Source organism: Staurois parvus, unplaced genomic scaffold, assembly GCF_062004578.1.
Source record: "Staurois parvus isolate SC_StPar_1 unplaced genomic scaffold, SC_StPar_1.0 ptg000144l, whole genome shotgun sequence".
NCBI lineage: Eukaryota > Metazoa > Chordata > Amphibia > Anura > Ranidae > Staurois > Staurois parvus.
In genome coordinates, this window is record NW_028317940.1 from 2182435 (window position 1) to 2198365 (window position 15931).

Sequence of the window (15931 nt, forward strand, 5' to 3'; positions counted from 1 at the left end):
CTTTTTTGGTTTTGGGACCCGGACTCTTCAACAAAGGGGAAGATTTTACCCTCCAACCCTGGACAGTTCCCATGAAGGACCTCCTAGTACATGTTACCCCGCACAGTGTGCACATCGACCATGACAAGAAACATTCATTTCTTTTATTTAGGAACGCCTTATCAGCCTGACGGTGACCTGGACTCCCACTGCAGAATATCTGGATTATAGAGACACCAGACATCCCAGAGAAAGGAAAAGAGGTTTTATTAACATTTCATATACAAAGTCATTCTAGCAGTGGGATCTGTTATAATATACAGAGCCGAACATTAGCATATAAGCACTTAATATTATCATTTAGCCATTAGTAAAACATTCACTTTTTTCTCTTCACACATATATAGATTTGCATTTTATTATGGAAATTAAGAAAAGTTACTTCAGAAAATGTCATTTTGTTACACTTTTATCTGCAGGTGGCTCTCTCCATGCAAATGAAGATGTCAGTGCAGGGTGCTAACTACTGCATTCCCATGTAGTCTGATCTCACCTTCTCTTCATCCACAAGCAATGTCTAGCTCCTCTCTCACCATGATGTCCTCCATGGAAGCTTCTGCTGAAGGTCAGGGGAGATCAGACTACACTGCTAGAGGGACCCAACCAGCATTGACCCCCCCCCCCTTCTTTCTCACCATGATGTCCTCTATGGAAGCTTCTGCTGAAGGTCAGGGGAGATTAGACTACACAGCAGGAGGGACCCAACCAGCAGTAACCCCTCTCCTTTCCTCTCACCAGGATGTCCTCCCTGGAAGCTTCTGCTGAAGGTCAGAGGAAATCAGACTACACTGCTAGAGGGACCCAACCAGCAGTGACCCCCCCTCCTTCTCTCTCACCATGATGTCCTCCATGGAAGCTTCTGCTGAAGGTCAGGGGAGATCAGACTACACTGCTAGAGGGACCCAACCAGCAGTGACCCCCCCCCCCCTCCTAGCAGAGGAAGCCAGACACAACTTTGAAGTCTTTAGTGATCTCTGATCTCCTTATAAAGTGTTTCTTCCATGATAAAGATCAGAGGAGCACTCAGCCACGTGTTTTCTGAGGTGTATATCAAGGTGTGCTTCTTCCCAGTGTGAGATCTCTGATGTACGGCAACATTTCATCCATATAAAAGACATTTCCCGCACTCAGGACACTAATACACCTCGAGGGTTGTGTGGGATCTCTGATGTATGGCAACATATCATCCATATAGAAGACATTTCCCACACTCAGAACACCAATACGAGGGTTGTGTGGGTTCTCTGATGGTTCATAAGACAAGACTTCCGTGAAGAACATTTCCCGCACTCAATTTGGCTTCTCCCCAGTGTGAGAAACTTGATGTATAAGAAGATCTGATTTCAGTGAATAACATTTCCCGCACTCAGCGCAAGAATATGGCTTCACCCCTGTGTGAGATCTCTGATGTACAGCAAGTTTTGATTTTCGTGGGTAACATTTCCCACACTCAGAGCAGGAATACGGCAACTCCCCTGTGTGTGATCTACGATGTGTGGCAAGATCTGATTTCCGTATATAACATTTCCCGCACTCAGGGCAGGAAAATGGCTTTTCCCCTGTGTGGGATCTCTGATGTATAACAAGTTCTGTTTTCCGTGTATAACTTTTCCAACACACGGGGCAAGAAAATGGCTTCTCACCTGTGTGCAATCTATGATGTGAAGTAAGATTGGATTTATGGGAAAAACGTTTTCCGCACTCCGAACAGGAATACGGCTTCTCGCCTGTGTGCAATCTCTGATGTGAGCTAAGGTGGGAACTCTTTGAAAAACATTTCCCGCACTCAGAGCAGTAATATTGCTTCTTCTCAGTGTGAGATCGCTGATGTATAGAAAGACTTAATTCAGAGTAAAAACTTTCCCCACATTTAGGACAGGAAAAGTTCTCATCCCCCCGAATTCCAGAATCATCCCACCCAGTACAAGGCCGCCAAGAATCAGATGATCTAGATGGCCCATCTATACTGGGAAGTCCACCATCCATAGTGGAGCTCATTGTCTTTTCTCCGGCACAATCTCCTGGGATGTCCTCATCTTCCATTTTACAACCTGGAGATAAAGTGAGACGATCCTTTGAGGGTTTCTCCATGGCGGGTCCTGGAAAAATAGAAAAACATCATCAATAGATAGGAGAGGGTTAGTTTACTTCCATCAAGATTCCATCTGGATCAGGGAGATAGGAGGGAGCAGATGTTCTCTGTGGATGTCCCAACCGGCTAGGGACTCCTCCCCTCTTCAGTCAAAAGACCTTTGGTCCTCCCAGATCACTTCTATATTTACACCGCCTTGGAAGAGGAGCAGGAACCAATGGGGGGAGGGGGAGGGGCATGCTCTTCACACAACCTCAAGCCTAGGCACTGGGTCATGTGATCTCTGATAGACAAGAAGGTCCAAGTTCAGACTTGTGACCCTCACCTGTGCTGATCTCTGTAGAAGTGTCCTCCTCTATGAATGTCCTCCTCATTCCAGCCTCCTCCGTATATTGCTGATCATCCCTCACATACGTCTCTTCTACTTCACCCTCAACTTTCATGTTCATCAGATCTTCACCCTAAACCAACAGAATGGCAGAAAATAACATCTGTAACATAGAAGGATTTATGATGTGAGATCACATAGAACATCTCATCTTGTAGAGTCCACACATCGTCTCCACATGTCAGAGTGTTCCATCACTTTATGTTCCCGACCCTCAACTCCACCGACCTGATGGTGAGGGATGGTGTGACCTTCCTGTGTGGAATCTCGGGAATACAGAGGACGGGGACACCTCTCTGGTGGGTTTCTCTTATTAGATGGCTTCTTTGTAATGTCCTTGTAGTAATCCTCATGTCCTTCAGAGAGCTCCTCCATTACACCATACTCCTCATCCTCATCCGTAAACTCTTCTTTAACAATGATATTAAAATCTCTGAGGCTTCCACTCTGAATATATAATAAGATGTTCATTATAACAGGTTTGCGTATAACTCAAAACCAGCAGTAATTGTTTCTCACATACCTGATGATGGTGAGGGATGGTGTGACCGTCCTGTGTGGAATCCCGGGAATACAGAGGACGGGGGCATCTCTCTGGTGGGTTCCCATGACTGGATCCATCTGTAGGAAACACACACACTGACTGAATCCATTGTTTCTATGTGTTTATCAGATGATGGGGGATCTAGGTGGAGCCTCCGTACTGCTCTCTCCTTTCCAATAAAGTCTCCTCTTACCCGGTGATGTGAGGGGCGGCTGATTGTCTATCATGACGTCCTTGTAGAGGTCCTTATGTCCTTCTAAATACTCAATTTCCTCAATAAAGAATTTTCCAGAATTCCCGGCATTGCTCAGCTCTCCAGTCAGAAGTTCAGTGATCTTGCTGGTGACTTTTAGAATCTTTTCCACATTATTTCTCTTGGGCTTTAGGGAGTCACATGGAGGCACTGTGATGGACATATGGCAACCAAACTTCAAAGGAGGAAATCTCTGTATTGGGGAACCAATAGGAACATCATGTTAGACTCCCAGAATCCTCCTCACCTCTCCGGTCAGGTCAGGTCTGTATGATGTCATGTGACCTCCCAGAATCCTCCCCACCTCTCCGGTCAGGTCTGTGTGATGTCATGTGACCTCCCAGAATCCTCCCCACCTCTCCGGTCAGGTCTGTGTGATGTCATGTGACCTCCCAGAATCCTCCTCACCTCTCCGGTCAGGTCTGTGTTTTATTAATAGAGATGAGAGGGACGTCATGTGACCTCCCAGAATCCTCCTCACCTCTCCGGTCAGGTCTGTGTTTATTAATAGAGATAAAAGTGATGTCATTTGACCTCCCAGAATCCTCCTCACCTCTCCGGTCAGCAGGTAGATGATCTCCAGGGTGAGGTTTAGTATCCTCTCAGTCATGTGACTGTGGTCCTCCTCCATCCTCAAAGATGTGACCTAGGTGGGTTTCTCTGTAGATGGATAGGGGAAAGTTACCTGGACTGTATTGGTTGTAGAATATTAGGATGGGGATATGGGGGGGGGGGGTAATAATTGGGCTGCCCCTGAAGGGAATAGTCACATGTAGATTGGGTTCCTGTAAGTTGTGTTTCTTGCCCTCTGTAAACCTTTGTCCTACCTGCCTGTTTTGTCCTTTAACTGGAGATTGCCATGTTTGTATGTTGCACCAAAATGCAGAGTTAGAAGCTACAGGCTTCACAGGGCGCCCCCAAACCCGGAGGAGGCCTGAGATCAGCCAATATTAGGGGGAGGAGGTTGGTAACCCCACCCCTCAGTGTGAGACTAGGCCTAGTGTCAGTGTTTTTGGATCTGGTGATAGTGAATGGACGGGAAGAGCTCCTTCATAGGGACAGATCAGTGGAAGCAATTTTAAAAAAGTGAGATTCAGGTCTGCCATGACCTTGAATTCGAGGTGGGGTTCGTGTTTGGGGAACGTTTGGTAAATTTTGCGCACCTTAAATTTGGAGCAACCCAGAATGAGCTCAGATCCCCTCTTATAGTGAGGGGTGGGATTATCCACCTCCTCCCATTACTGGGGGATCTCAGAATTTGAAGCATGGAATTTTGGGTCAAGTTTCAGTGAAACCCGATTCCGAATCTCATTCCTCCCACTGCTAAGGTGGGAAAGGTGACATCTCCACAATGAGGAGAATGTTCCGGCCCCGGAAGTGGGGGAATGTTCTGCCCCTGAAGGGGTTAATCTGGGTTCCCACACTATATACGTGTGTATCATCATCTGCTGGAGATAAAAGACATCATAGTGACTATGGAGGAAGAGGACGGACGCGACGGTGGAGGAAGAGGACGGACGCGACGGTGGAGGAAGAGGACGGACGCGACGGTGGAGGAAGAGGACGGACGCGACGGTGGAGGAAGAGGACGGACGCGACGGTGGAGGAAGAGGAAGGACGCGACGGTGGAGGAAGAGGAAGGACGCGACGGTGGAGGAAGAGGAAGGACGCGACGGTGGAGGAAGAGGAAGGACGCGACGGTGGAGGAAGAGGACGGGAGCGACGGTGGAGGAAGAGGATGGACATGACTATGGAGGAAGAGGAAGGACACAATGAAGGAAGAAGAGGATGGACATGACGATGGAGGAAGAAGATGGACACGATAATGGAAGAAGAGGACAGACGTGATCATGGAGGAAGAAGATGAAGGAAGGGGAAGGACGTGACGATGGAGGAAGAGGACGGACGTGACGAACGAAGGAAGAGAAAGGACGTGACGAACGAAGGAAGAGGAAGGACGTGACGAACGAAGGAAGAGGAAGGACGTGACGAACGAAGGAAGAGGAAGGACGTGACGAACGAAGGAAGAGGAAGGACGTGACGAACGAAGGAAGAGGAAGGACGTGACGAACGAAGGAAGAGGAAGGACGTGACGAACGAAGGAAGAGGAAGGACGTGACGAACGAAGGAAGAGGACGGACGTGACGAACGAAGGAAGAGGACGGACGTGACAATGGAGGAAGAGGACGGTCGTGACGATGGAGGAAGATGATGGACGTGACGATGGAGGAAGAGGACGGTGGTGACTATGGAGGAAGAGGACGGACGTGACTATGGAGGAAGAGGACGGACATGATGAACGAAGGACAGACATGACAATGGAGGAAGAGGACGGACTTCACAATGAAGATGATGGACGTGATGATGGAGGAAGAGGGCGGATGTGACGGTGGAGGAAAAGGACGGACGTGACGGTGGAGAAAGAGGTCGGACACGACAAAGGAAGAAGAGGACTGACATGACAATAGAGGACGGACATGACGGGGGGGGGGGGGGTTACTGGGTGTAAATATAAAATCAGATCTTATTACCTCCTCTGCTACCACTGCCAGCAATGTCTCCTCTCTACTTCCTCCAGACTCACCTCTCACCTGAAACTTCCTATTTATACCTGACATCACTTCCTGTCTGTCCCTGACACCACTTCCTGTCTTCCATAGAGACTTCCTGTCTGGGTAGAAGTGATATTCCCACCTTGTGGAGCTCAAAGGAACTGCAGCCCCGAGAACTGTCTGGTGGTGTGACCCCGGCCTTGTGCTCTGTGTGTATGGCCTGTATGTCCTCATAGATGTGTAGATCTCAGCTTGAGAGTCAGCCTTTTTTTCAGGTATTCCAGTGGCTGAGGAGGACCTATTAGAGATGATCCAAATGGACATAGTAATGAATGTCAATGAATTAGAAAAAAAGTTATAACAAAAGTAACAAATGCATTTGTTTTATTTTGATGACGTCACGTGATGTGATAGTAGTTCGGGCCCATGGAGAAATAAAATTTTCAAATTTGTTCCATAATTCGGATTTGTTTAACGAATGGATCTGAATTTCATTACATTCGTTAAGTCAGATGCAAATGACAGCAGTTGATATTGTCCAATCAGCTCATGCCGTCATGCCATTTCTCTTGGTGGGTAGGACGAGCATTTAAAAAATATTGACTCCTTCAGACTTGAATCCAGTAAATTCGACAATTTGTCGAATATATGGCAATCTTTCAGAAAAAATCCAAAAAAATGTTTAATCCAACTAATGCATGAAACAAATGCCGAAGATAGGAAATGAATTCTGAAAAAAACATAACAAATTGCCGAAATTAAATTAATTAATGAACTAATGTAACTAACTCTCAAGACCAAGCCAAGCTACCTCACTCAGCTTACAAAACCAGGCCCAAACTATCTCAACTCTTTAGCTCAGGTCAACCTATGTCACCTAACTCTCAAGCCAAGGCCCAAATGACCTGCCCAGCTTTCAAAGCCAGGTACTTCTAACTCAGTCAGCTCCTGGCTCAGCTAGCCCACTCAATAGTTAACCCCAGGCTCGGATAACCCACCCAGCTTTCTAACCAGCGATCCCACTCACTTGACAAGGCCATACCCAGCTAGCCATTCCATATTTCAAAACTAAGGCCTGGCTACCCCACACAGCTGTCAGCCCAGGACCCAGCTAGCTCACCCAACTGTGAACCCCAGGCTTAGTTAGCTCACCCAAGTTTGAAGCCAAGGCCCAGCTAAGCCCACTCATTTGTCAAAAGCCAGACCTGGCTAGCCTACCCAGTTTTGAAACCCAGGTCCAGCTAGCCCATTCAGCTGTCAGGCCAAGGCCCATCTAGCCCACCCAGCTTTGAAGCCAAGGCCCAGCTCATCCTTAAAGGTCACATTTATACATTTCCTCTAAAACCATATCAGCACAGAGTCAACCCAACAAGGACAGATGGAGAAAGGCTTGTGAGTAAGAACTTCACACAACTGAAGTTATTGAAATACCTTGGTTGAGCATTATATACAGTACATCATGGATTCGATTCAATTTACTGAAGTTTGGAGCAAATGAATGCCTGGTGGCTTGGTGGCTGCTCATTGATCTACATCCAGTACTACACCCAATAAACAGTCACACCTACACATTCATTGGAGGAACATCAACAAGTCCTGCTTAATAGGAGTCTTCCATACCTTCATTTAGGAGTGGTAACTTTCGTAGGGAAATAAATTCAAGACTTATCCAAGCCATATCCATATCATGGCGATGTAGAGTATATTCCTCCATTAATAAGTATGTCTCACACAGACCTTTCTCCAGCAAAACACAAAAACATTCTTTATTCGAGGCCACAGGCACACCTTGCATGGATTCACCACATCAGAGATACTCAATTATTGAGCTATTTTCACAAAACATTGAGAAAGAAATATATATTTTTTTGGATGCATTTGTTAGGATTCTGCAGGTTCTCCTTAAACTTGGTGGCTGATTACTCCTACCTTTGGTGGAGAAAGTTCCAACAAATGGTGGGTAAGGGTCAACCTCTGAGGTTACGAATATTTATCCTACCCATAGAATCTGTAGGAGGCTAGATCTGAAGGTATGGCTGGGGAGAAGCTTATCAGATGGGCTCTGTTTCCCTTGGGGCTTCTCCTAGGAGGAGGCATGTGTGTTAGAGAAGCTGCTGCTTGTTCTAGACCTCAGCATGTGCTATGGGCCTGGGGCCTCAGGAAGAGGCATCTATTGAATCTGGGTTGGAGAAGGGAAACCTCATTGCAAGGCAGCTTAGCAGAAGCTCCAGGTATTGCAGAACTTCTTTATTGAGGGTCAGATGCTGGATGAGGGTCAGATGCTCTCATAGGATCCTAGGTTTACTTGGCTGCACCTTCTTCATCAGTATTACTTTGTGGCTGCTGCTAAAAGGCCCGTGCCTTGGTTTTTTTTTTCACCCAGGGTATCCTAGGTATCTACCCCAAATCCTCCTTCCTCCATTTTGTCTGAATTCTGAAATAAACAGCAAGAAGACCCCAAGACTGGAGCCTGAGTTTGTTGGTGAGCTCCTTGGACTGGAAACAGGGCAGGTAGCCTCTGGATAGGTAAGGGGGACCCAGTTATTTTCCAACAGATCCTTTGGAGCTGTTTCTACATCTGTAAAGTTGAGTGATATTGTGAATATTTTGAAAGTTCTGACCAATAAAAGATGTCGGTGGACGTGTTAGAGTAGTGAGTCCACTTTAGTAGCTGTAATCTGAAAGACTAGGTGGGGTGTTGTAAGAAAAAGAGAGGAAGGCGCCTCTAAGTGCAGTATTGACAATTTATTCAGTAAACAATGGAAAATTTGCACTTACAAGATAAACGGTTAAAAAGACTCATCGTGCGGTAATTAGATCCAGGTGGGACATCCAGCCATCCAGCAGCAGACTATGCCTATAGGATCAGGAAGTAGAGTCCAGGATGTGCCTGTGCATCAAAAATGAAGCTTGGAGAGCAGAGTCAGATGTAGCAGGTGAAGGGGGCGGTAATGCATTTCGGAGCATGCTCAATAGGCTCCTTCTTCAGACCTCTCAGATGTAGCAGGTGAAGGGGGCGGTAATGCATTTCGGAGCATGCTCAATAGGCTCCTTCTTCAGACCTCGGCGGAACTGCATTTCGGAGCATGCTCAATAGGCTCCTTCAGACCTCGGCGGTACTGTATTTCGGAGCATGCTCAATAGGCTCCTTCTTCAGACCTCTCAATAGGCTCCTTCTTCAGACCTGACAGGCACATCCTGGTCTCTACTTCCTGATCCTATAGGCATAGTCTGCTGCTGGACGGCTGGATGTCCCACCTGGATCTAATTACCACACAATGAGTCTTTTTAACCGTTTATCTTGTAAGTGCAAATTTTCCATTGTTTACTGAATAAATTGTCAATACTGCACTTAGAGGCGCCTTCCTCTCTTTTTCTTGTTACTGCATTAGAGCCTTGCTTCCATTCTAAGAAGAGCTGCCTAAGTGTTACTGCTCCCATCCATCCCTGATATCCATCTGGCACCTTTATCTTACAGCTACAGAGGTTGGGCTCCAACAATATACATTTTCTAGGTGGGGTGTTGTACCTGATCCTGAGGGTCTTAGGTCTAATTTACAACTATGCTGTCGAGAGCATCATAAAAAAAAGGTTGTGACGCAGGTAAGACTCATGTGTATGCACAGAAATTTGCACTTGTTTTTGGACATGGAAACTCTAACTAAAGTACAATGGAACACGTGCACAATGGCATGCGTAGCATGGGCATTTCCACCACATATGCTGGCACCTAGTGGGCTATGTATACCTGGCCCCTGCATGAGAACATTGCTGGATGGTCTTTCAACTTGAGTTCCTCTTATCCTTGAACCCAAATCTGACTGCCCCTGTTAATTTCACATGTTTGACATGCGTTCCTTGCTGTGAAGGCCAGTTATAGACTGGGGCAGTGGCCATTTTTTGTCCTTTGCCCCTGTTAATGACCCAGCTTTCATCTGACCTGATTCTAGATTATCCTTGCCTGTTTACATTTGGTGCCTACCTTACCAACTCAGGTCTGGACTCTTGACCAAGATTTTGCCTCTATCATGTTGCCTGCATGTTGCCAACCTCTGCTCATCCCTGATCTTGATCCTGCTCAACTGTTACCGAACTTGGCCTATGACCTATCTTCAATTTCTACTTGAGTTGGTGAATTCTGGGTGCCCTCACTGCTGTGTTTCTGCTTACGTGACACCAGTACTCCCAAGCAGGGATGAGCCAGCAGTATGATCCACACCTAGGTTGTTGGGGCTTTTGGAAAATCACCTAAACTTTTGCCAGTTTGGCCCCTTGTTTGGAACAGAAAATCATATACAGAAGTGACATTTCTACTGCTGTCACTGGTTGCTAAGCAAGCAGTGGGTGCTTGTACCCACTGCATCCTAGGAACCACTGACATCATGGGTAATCCCTGGCCACATAAGCAAACGAGCAGAGACAGGCGTGACATCACTACCCAAAAATGGTCATGGACATATTTGGTCAATGATGACACTACTACCCCCGCCCCTTCACTTATACTCATTCACGTGGGGGCACTATCTGGGGGTCCTCTTATCTTTAAAGGGGGCCTCCAGATTCTGATAATCCACCCACCTGCATACCCGCACAACCACTGGACAGAGTTGTGGGGAAGAGGCCCTCGTCCTCATCAACATGGGGACAAGGTGCTTTGCTAGGGGAGTCCCCCCCTAGCAAGGACATCCATGTTGATGACATGTGGTGTGGCTTGGTTCAGAGGGGGTCGCATATTCCTCCACCCCTTTTTCTAGCCATCTAGGGCAGGAAAGGGTCTCATTGCATTAAACTAGCGTAGAAGAACCTGGTACGCAGACATAATCAAACTCCTAGGAGATGACCCCTAACATCTTCCAAACAGTGCAGACCTGCGGTCTCAAGGCCACCTGTTCCATCCTGCTTCTCATATAGTGATTTTTTACAGCATGGCTGTTGAAACTCAGGTCCTGAGGATCAGGGATGTCTTACATCATCATTCTCACAATACTCAAAGCCACTTTCATAAAGATCTACTACCATACCTGGAAATTCTGTTTGCCTGGTGTGAACACAGGAACTTCAATCCAATAGACCACTCAGTATCACACACTCTGGCCTTCCTACAGTTGGGACTTGACCAGTACTGTTAAAGGGCAGGTTTCACCCTTGTCCAGTCTGTTCCAAAAACCTCTGGCTACAACTTCCCTTGTAAAAACTGTTATTCAAGATGTATCTTGGCTCAGACCCCATTACAGTACCCTGCACTTCCTTGGGATCTTAATTTGGTCCTCTCAGCTCTGCAGAACCCACACTTTGAAACCATTAGGGAACTCCCCTCGAGTGACCTCCCATGCAAAATAGTTTTGGTGGTTCAAGTTCACGTTTGTCAGTTGTGTTTTTAAGTTAGCATTTCTCTCTTGTAGGGATTCCTTACTGATTCTCACAAAGATGCCCAAGACCCTCCTTTCCACCCAAGGTGGTATCAGCCTTCCACTTCCACGAAGACATTGTCCTTCCTTCTTTATGACCTGTTCCTAGGCACCCAAAAGAGATTGCTCTCCATTGTCTGGATGATGTCAGAGCAATCCATGTACAAGGCACACATTCTATCAGAAAGGTTGACACTCTCTTGACCTTATTGACAGGGTCTCGCAAACAACATCCTGCTTCTAATTCCATTGTTGCTAGGTGGATAAGACAACCCTCTTCGAGAGCTTACACTCTAAAAGATAAAGTACATTAAATTTCTTTAAGTGCTCACTCCGCCAAATTGTTGGGTGTTTCCTCAGTAGCCCAACTTTGTAAGGCCACCACCTGGTCTTAGGTTCATACCTTCTCCAAGTTCTACCACATGGATGTCCAGGCCTCTGCAAATGCAACCATTGGCTGCGAGGTCCATTCAGCAGCACTTTGAGTTGAGTGTTTGACCCTTGTTTAAACCTTGGGGTCTGGTGGCACGATTATGTTTGCCTTGATGCTGTCCACCCCTCTGTTCATCACTTGAGGAAGATATTCCATATCTTGGAGTACAGTACAGGACACAGGACACCCTTCTCTTTGTTCCTGTGCAGAACTACATTGCTTGCTAAGGTCTCATGGAGTGAGGTGGGGTTATAGGAGTATGCCTAGGAAGCATGCCCAGCAAAGCCTTTGTCAGTGTCCAATCATCTGAAGGTAGCAGCCTATAACCCTGGGTCTATAAATATCCAGCCTGTGTCCTGTACCGTACTTCAAGATCTAGAATTTACAAATATGTCATAATTCCTCTTTTTTTATACAAATTTATTTTCCGGTCCCCAGTAGAGATTACTTGTTGAAATGCTGAATGTGGGGACTCAGCATCTGCTGGCCAGCTTGCAATTCTTTGCATTGATAAGACTTGAATAAGACTCCACTTTAATTTCTTTTAAATGCATGAGATGTGACTTGCTATACAAAGAAAGGTTTTGGTTCTCATGGGTAAATAGGAAATAAGATCTTATTACCTCCTCAACTGCCACTTCCAGCAATGTCTATGAGCTTAGCTACCACCTTAATCAGCCACAGAATCTGTGTCATTAATATGTGTTCAGTTTTAAAGGGATGAGGTGGCCACCCTATGATGGAACAACTGAAGATGAAGGAGGAGGAGATTGTTGCTGCCTATAGGCCTCAAAGTGGTGGAGATGTTTATGACATGATTGACCTAATAAAACGTCATAACTGCTGACTAGTGACATCACAGTGAATATGGAGGAAGAGGACGGACGTGACTATGGAGGAAGAGGATGGACATGATGATGGAAGAAGACGCTGGACGTGATGATTTAGGAAGATGGCAGACATGACGATGGAAGAAGACGAAGGACATGACGGCAGAGGAAGAGGGTGGACGTGACGATGGAAGAAGACGACGGACGTGGTGATGGAAGAAGACGACGGACGTGATAATGGAAGAAGACGAAGGACATGATGATAGAGGAATCTGATGGACATGATGGAGGGTTGCTGGGTGTCAATAGAAAATAAGATCTTATTACCTCCTCTACTGCCACTTCCAGCAATGTCTATGAGCTTAGTTACTACCTTAATCAGCCACAGAATCTGTGTCAATAATATGTGTTCAGTTTTAAAGGGATGAGGTGGCCCCCCTATGATGGAGCAACTGAAGATGAAGGAGGAGGATGGGATTGTTGATGCCTATAGGTCTCAAAGTGGTGGAGATGTTTATGACATGATTGACCTAATAAAGCGTCATAACTGCTGACTAGTGACATCACAGTGATGATGGAGGAAGAGGACGGACATGACGATGGAGGAAGACGACGGATGTGATAATGGAAAAAGACGACGGACGTGACGATGGAGTAAGACAACGGATGTGACAATAGAAGAAGACGACGGACGTGACGATGGAAGAAGACAACGGACATGACTATGGAGGAAGACGATGGACATGACGATGGAAGAAGATGACGGACATGATGATGGAAGAAGATGACAGACGTGACGATGGAAGAAGAAGATGGACACGACGATGGAAGAAGACGACGGACGTGACGATGGAGGAAGACGACGGACATGACGATGGAGGAAGATGACAGACATGACGATTTAGGAAGATGGCGGACATGACAATGGAGGAAGACGGCGGAAATGACGATGGAAGAAGATGACAGACGTGACAATTTAGGAAGATGGCGGACAAGACGATGGAAGAAGATGACGGACGTGACGATGGAGGAAGACGACGGACATGACGATGGAGGAAGACGACAGACATGACGATTTAGGAAGATGGCGGACATAACAATGGAGGAAGACGGCGGAAATGACGATGGAAGAAGACGGACGTGACGATGGAAGAGGACGAAGAGCATGACGATGGAAGAAGACGACGGACGTGACGATGGAAGAAGACGACGGACATGACGATGGAGGAAGACGACAGACATGACGATTTAGGAAGTTGACGGACATGACAATGGAGGAAGACGGCGGAAATGACAATGGAAGAACACGGATGTGACGATGGAAGAAGATGACGGACATGACGATGGAAGAAGACGACGGACGTGACGATGGAAGAAGACGACGGACGTGACAATGGAGGAAGGCGACGGACATGACGATGGAGGAAGATGGCAGACATGACGATTTAAGAAGATGGCGGACATGACAATGGAGGAAGACGGCGGAAATGACGATAATAGAAGACGACAGACGTGACGATTTAGGAAGATGGCGGACATGACGATGGAAGAAGATGACGGATGTGACGATGGAGGAAGACGACGGACATGACGATGGAGGATGACGACAGACATGATGATTTAGGAAGATGGCGGACATGACAATGGAGGAAGACGGCGGAAATGACGATGGAAGAAGACGGACGTGACGATGGAAGAAGACGACGGACATGACGATGGAAGAAGATGACGGACGTGACGATGGAGGAAGACGACGGACATGACGATGGAGGAAGACGACAGACATGACGATTTAGGAAGATGGCGGACATAACAATGGAGGAAGACGGCGGAAATGACGATGGAAGAAGACGGACGTGACAATGGAAGAGGACGACGATCATGACAATGGAAGAAGACGACGGACGTGACGATGGAAGAAGACGACGGACATGACGATGGAGGAAGACGACAGACATGACAATTTAGGAAGTTGACGGACATGACAATTGAGGAAGACGGCGGAAATGACAATGGAAGAAGACGGATGTGACGATGGAAGAAGATGACGGACATGACGATGGAAGAAGACGACGGACGTGACGATGGAAGAAGACGATGGACGTGACAATGGAGGAAGGCGACGGACATGACGATGGAGGAAGATGACAGACATGACGATTTAAGAAGATGGCGGACATGACAATGGAGGAAGACGGCGGAAATGATGATGGAAGAAGATGACAGACATGACAATTTAGGAAGATGGCGGACATGACAATGGAAGAAGATGACGGACGTGACGATGGAGGAAGGCGACGGACATCACGATGGAGGAAGACGACAGACATGACGATTTAGGAAGATGGCGGACATAACAATGGAGGAAGACGGCGGAAATGACGATGGAAGAAGACGGACGTGACGATGGAAGAGGACGACGAGCATGACGATGGAAGAAGACGACGGACGTGACGATGGAAGAAGACGACAGACATGACGATTTAGGAAGATGGCAGACATGACGATTTAGGAAGTTGACGGACATGACAATGGAGGAAGACGGCGGACATGACGATGGAAGAAGACGATGGATGTGACGATGGAAGAAGACGACGGACGTGACGATGGAGGAAGACGATGGACATGACGATGGAGGAAGACGACGGACATGACGATTTAGGAAGATGGCGGACATGACATTGGAGGAAGACGGCGGAAATGACGGTGGAAGAAGACGACAGACGTGACGATGGAAGAAGACGACGGACGTGACGATGGAGGAAGACGACAGATGTGGCGATGGAGGAAGACAGCGGACGTGATGGAGGAAGACGACAGACATGACGATTTAGGAAGATGGCGGACATGTTGATGGAGGAAGACGGCGGACATGTCAATGGAGGAAGACAATGAACATGACGACAGAGGAAGAGGATGGACATGACGGGGGTTACTGCTTGTAAATAGAAAATAAGATATTATTACCTCCTCTGCTGCCACTTCCAGCAACGTTTATGAGTTTAAGTACCACCTTAATCAGTCACAGAATCTGTGTCATTAATATGTGTTCGGTTTTAAAGGGATGAGGTGGGCGCCCTAGTTCTGTGACTGATGAAGGTGGTCATTAAACTCACTTAGTGCTTTATCTGCATTAAATTAGCCTCAGAACCCGCGTAATCAGTATGTGTTAAAGGGATGAAGTGGCAACTCTACGGTGACCCCCATCCATAAGGACATACCGTCCATACACACCCAGCACAAGGCAGGGGTCACGCTACCAGACGGTTCCCGGGGCTGCAGTTCCTCTGAGCTCCACAAGGGGTGATCTCACTTCTACCCAGACAGGAAGTCTCTATGGAAGACAGGAAGTGATGTCAGGTACAGACAGGAAGTGATGTCAGGTATAAAAA

The 15931-nt window shown here is 47.0% G+C and overlaps 1 protein-coding gene across 1 annotated transcript; it reads right to left on the minus strand.

The window, feature by feature from the left end:
• Positions 1-229: 229 nt before the first annotated feature.
• On the minus strand, positions 230-6061 carry LOC149465102 (uncharacterized). Its single transcript, XM_089673701.1, has 7 exons — positions 5848-6061; positions 3870-3976; positions 3257-3509; positions 3043-3140; positions 2748-2966; positions 2457-2592; positions 230-2138 (listed from the first exon to the last, which is right to left on the minus strand). The coding sequence occupies exons 2-7, from the start codon at positions 3945-3947 to the stop codon at positions 1330-1332; spliced, it is 1593 nt and encodes a 530-aa protein (XP_089529827.1). The 5' UTR covers positions 3948-3976; positions 5848-6061; the 3' UTR covers positions 230-1329.
• Between the last annotated feature and the right edge of the window lie 9870 nt (positions 6062-15931).

Excerpts from the sequence above, each read along its gene's own strand:
- LOC149465102 (XM_089673701.1), bottom strand. The coding sequence starts at position 3,947 with ATGGAGGAGGACCACAGTCACATGACTGAGAGGATACTAAACCTCACC. Across the intron at positions 3,141-3,256 it reads GCCGCCCCTCACATCACCGG|ATGGATCCAGTCATGGGAAC; the intron begins GTAAGAGGAGAC and ends TGTTTCCTACAG. Across the intron at positions 2,593-2,747 it reads ACACCATCCCTCACCATCAG|GGTGAAGATCTGATGAACAT; the intron begins GTCGGTGGAGTT and ends CTGTTGGTTTAG.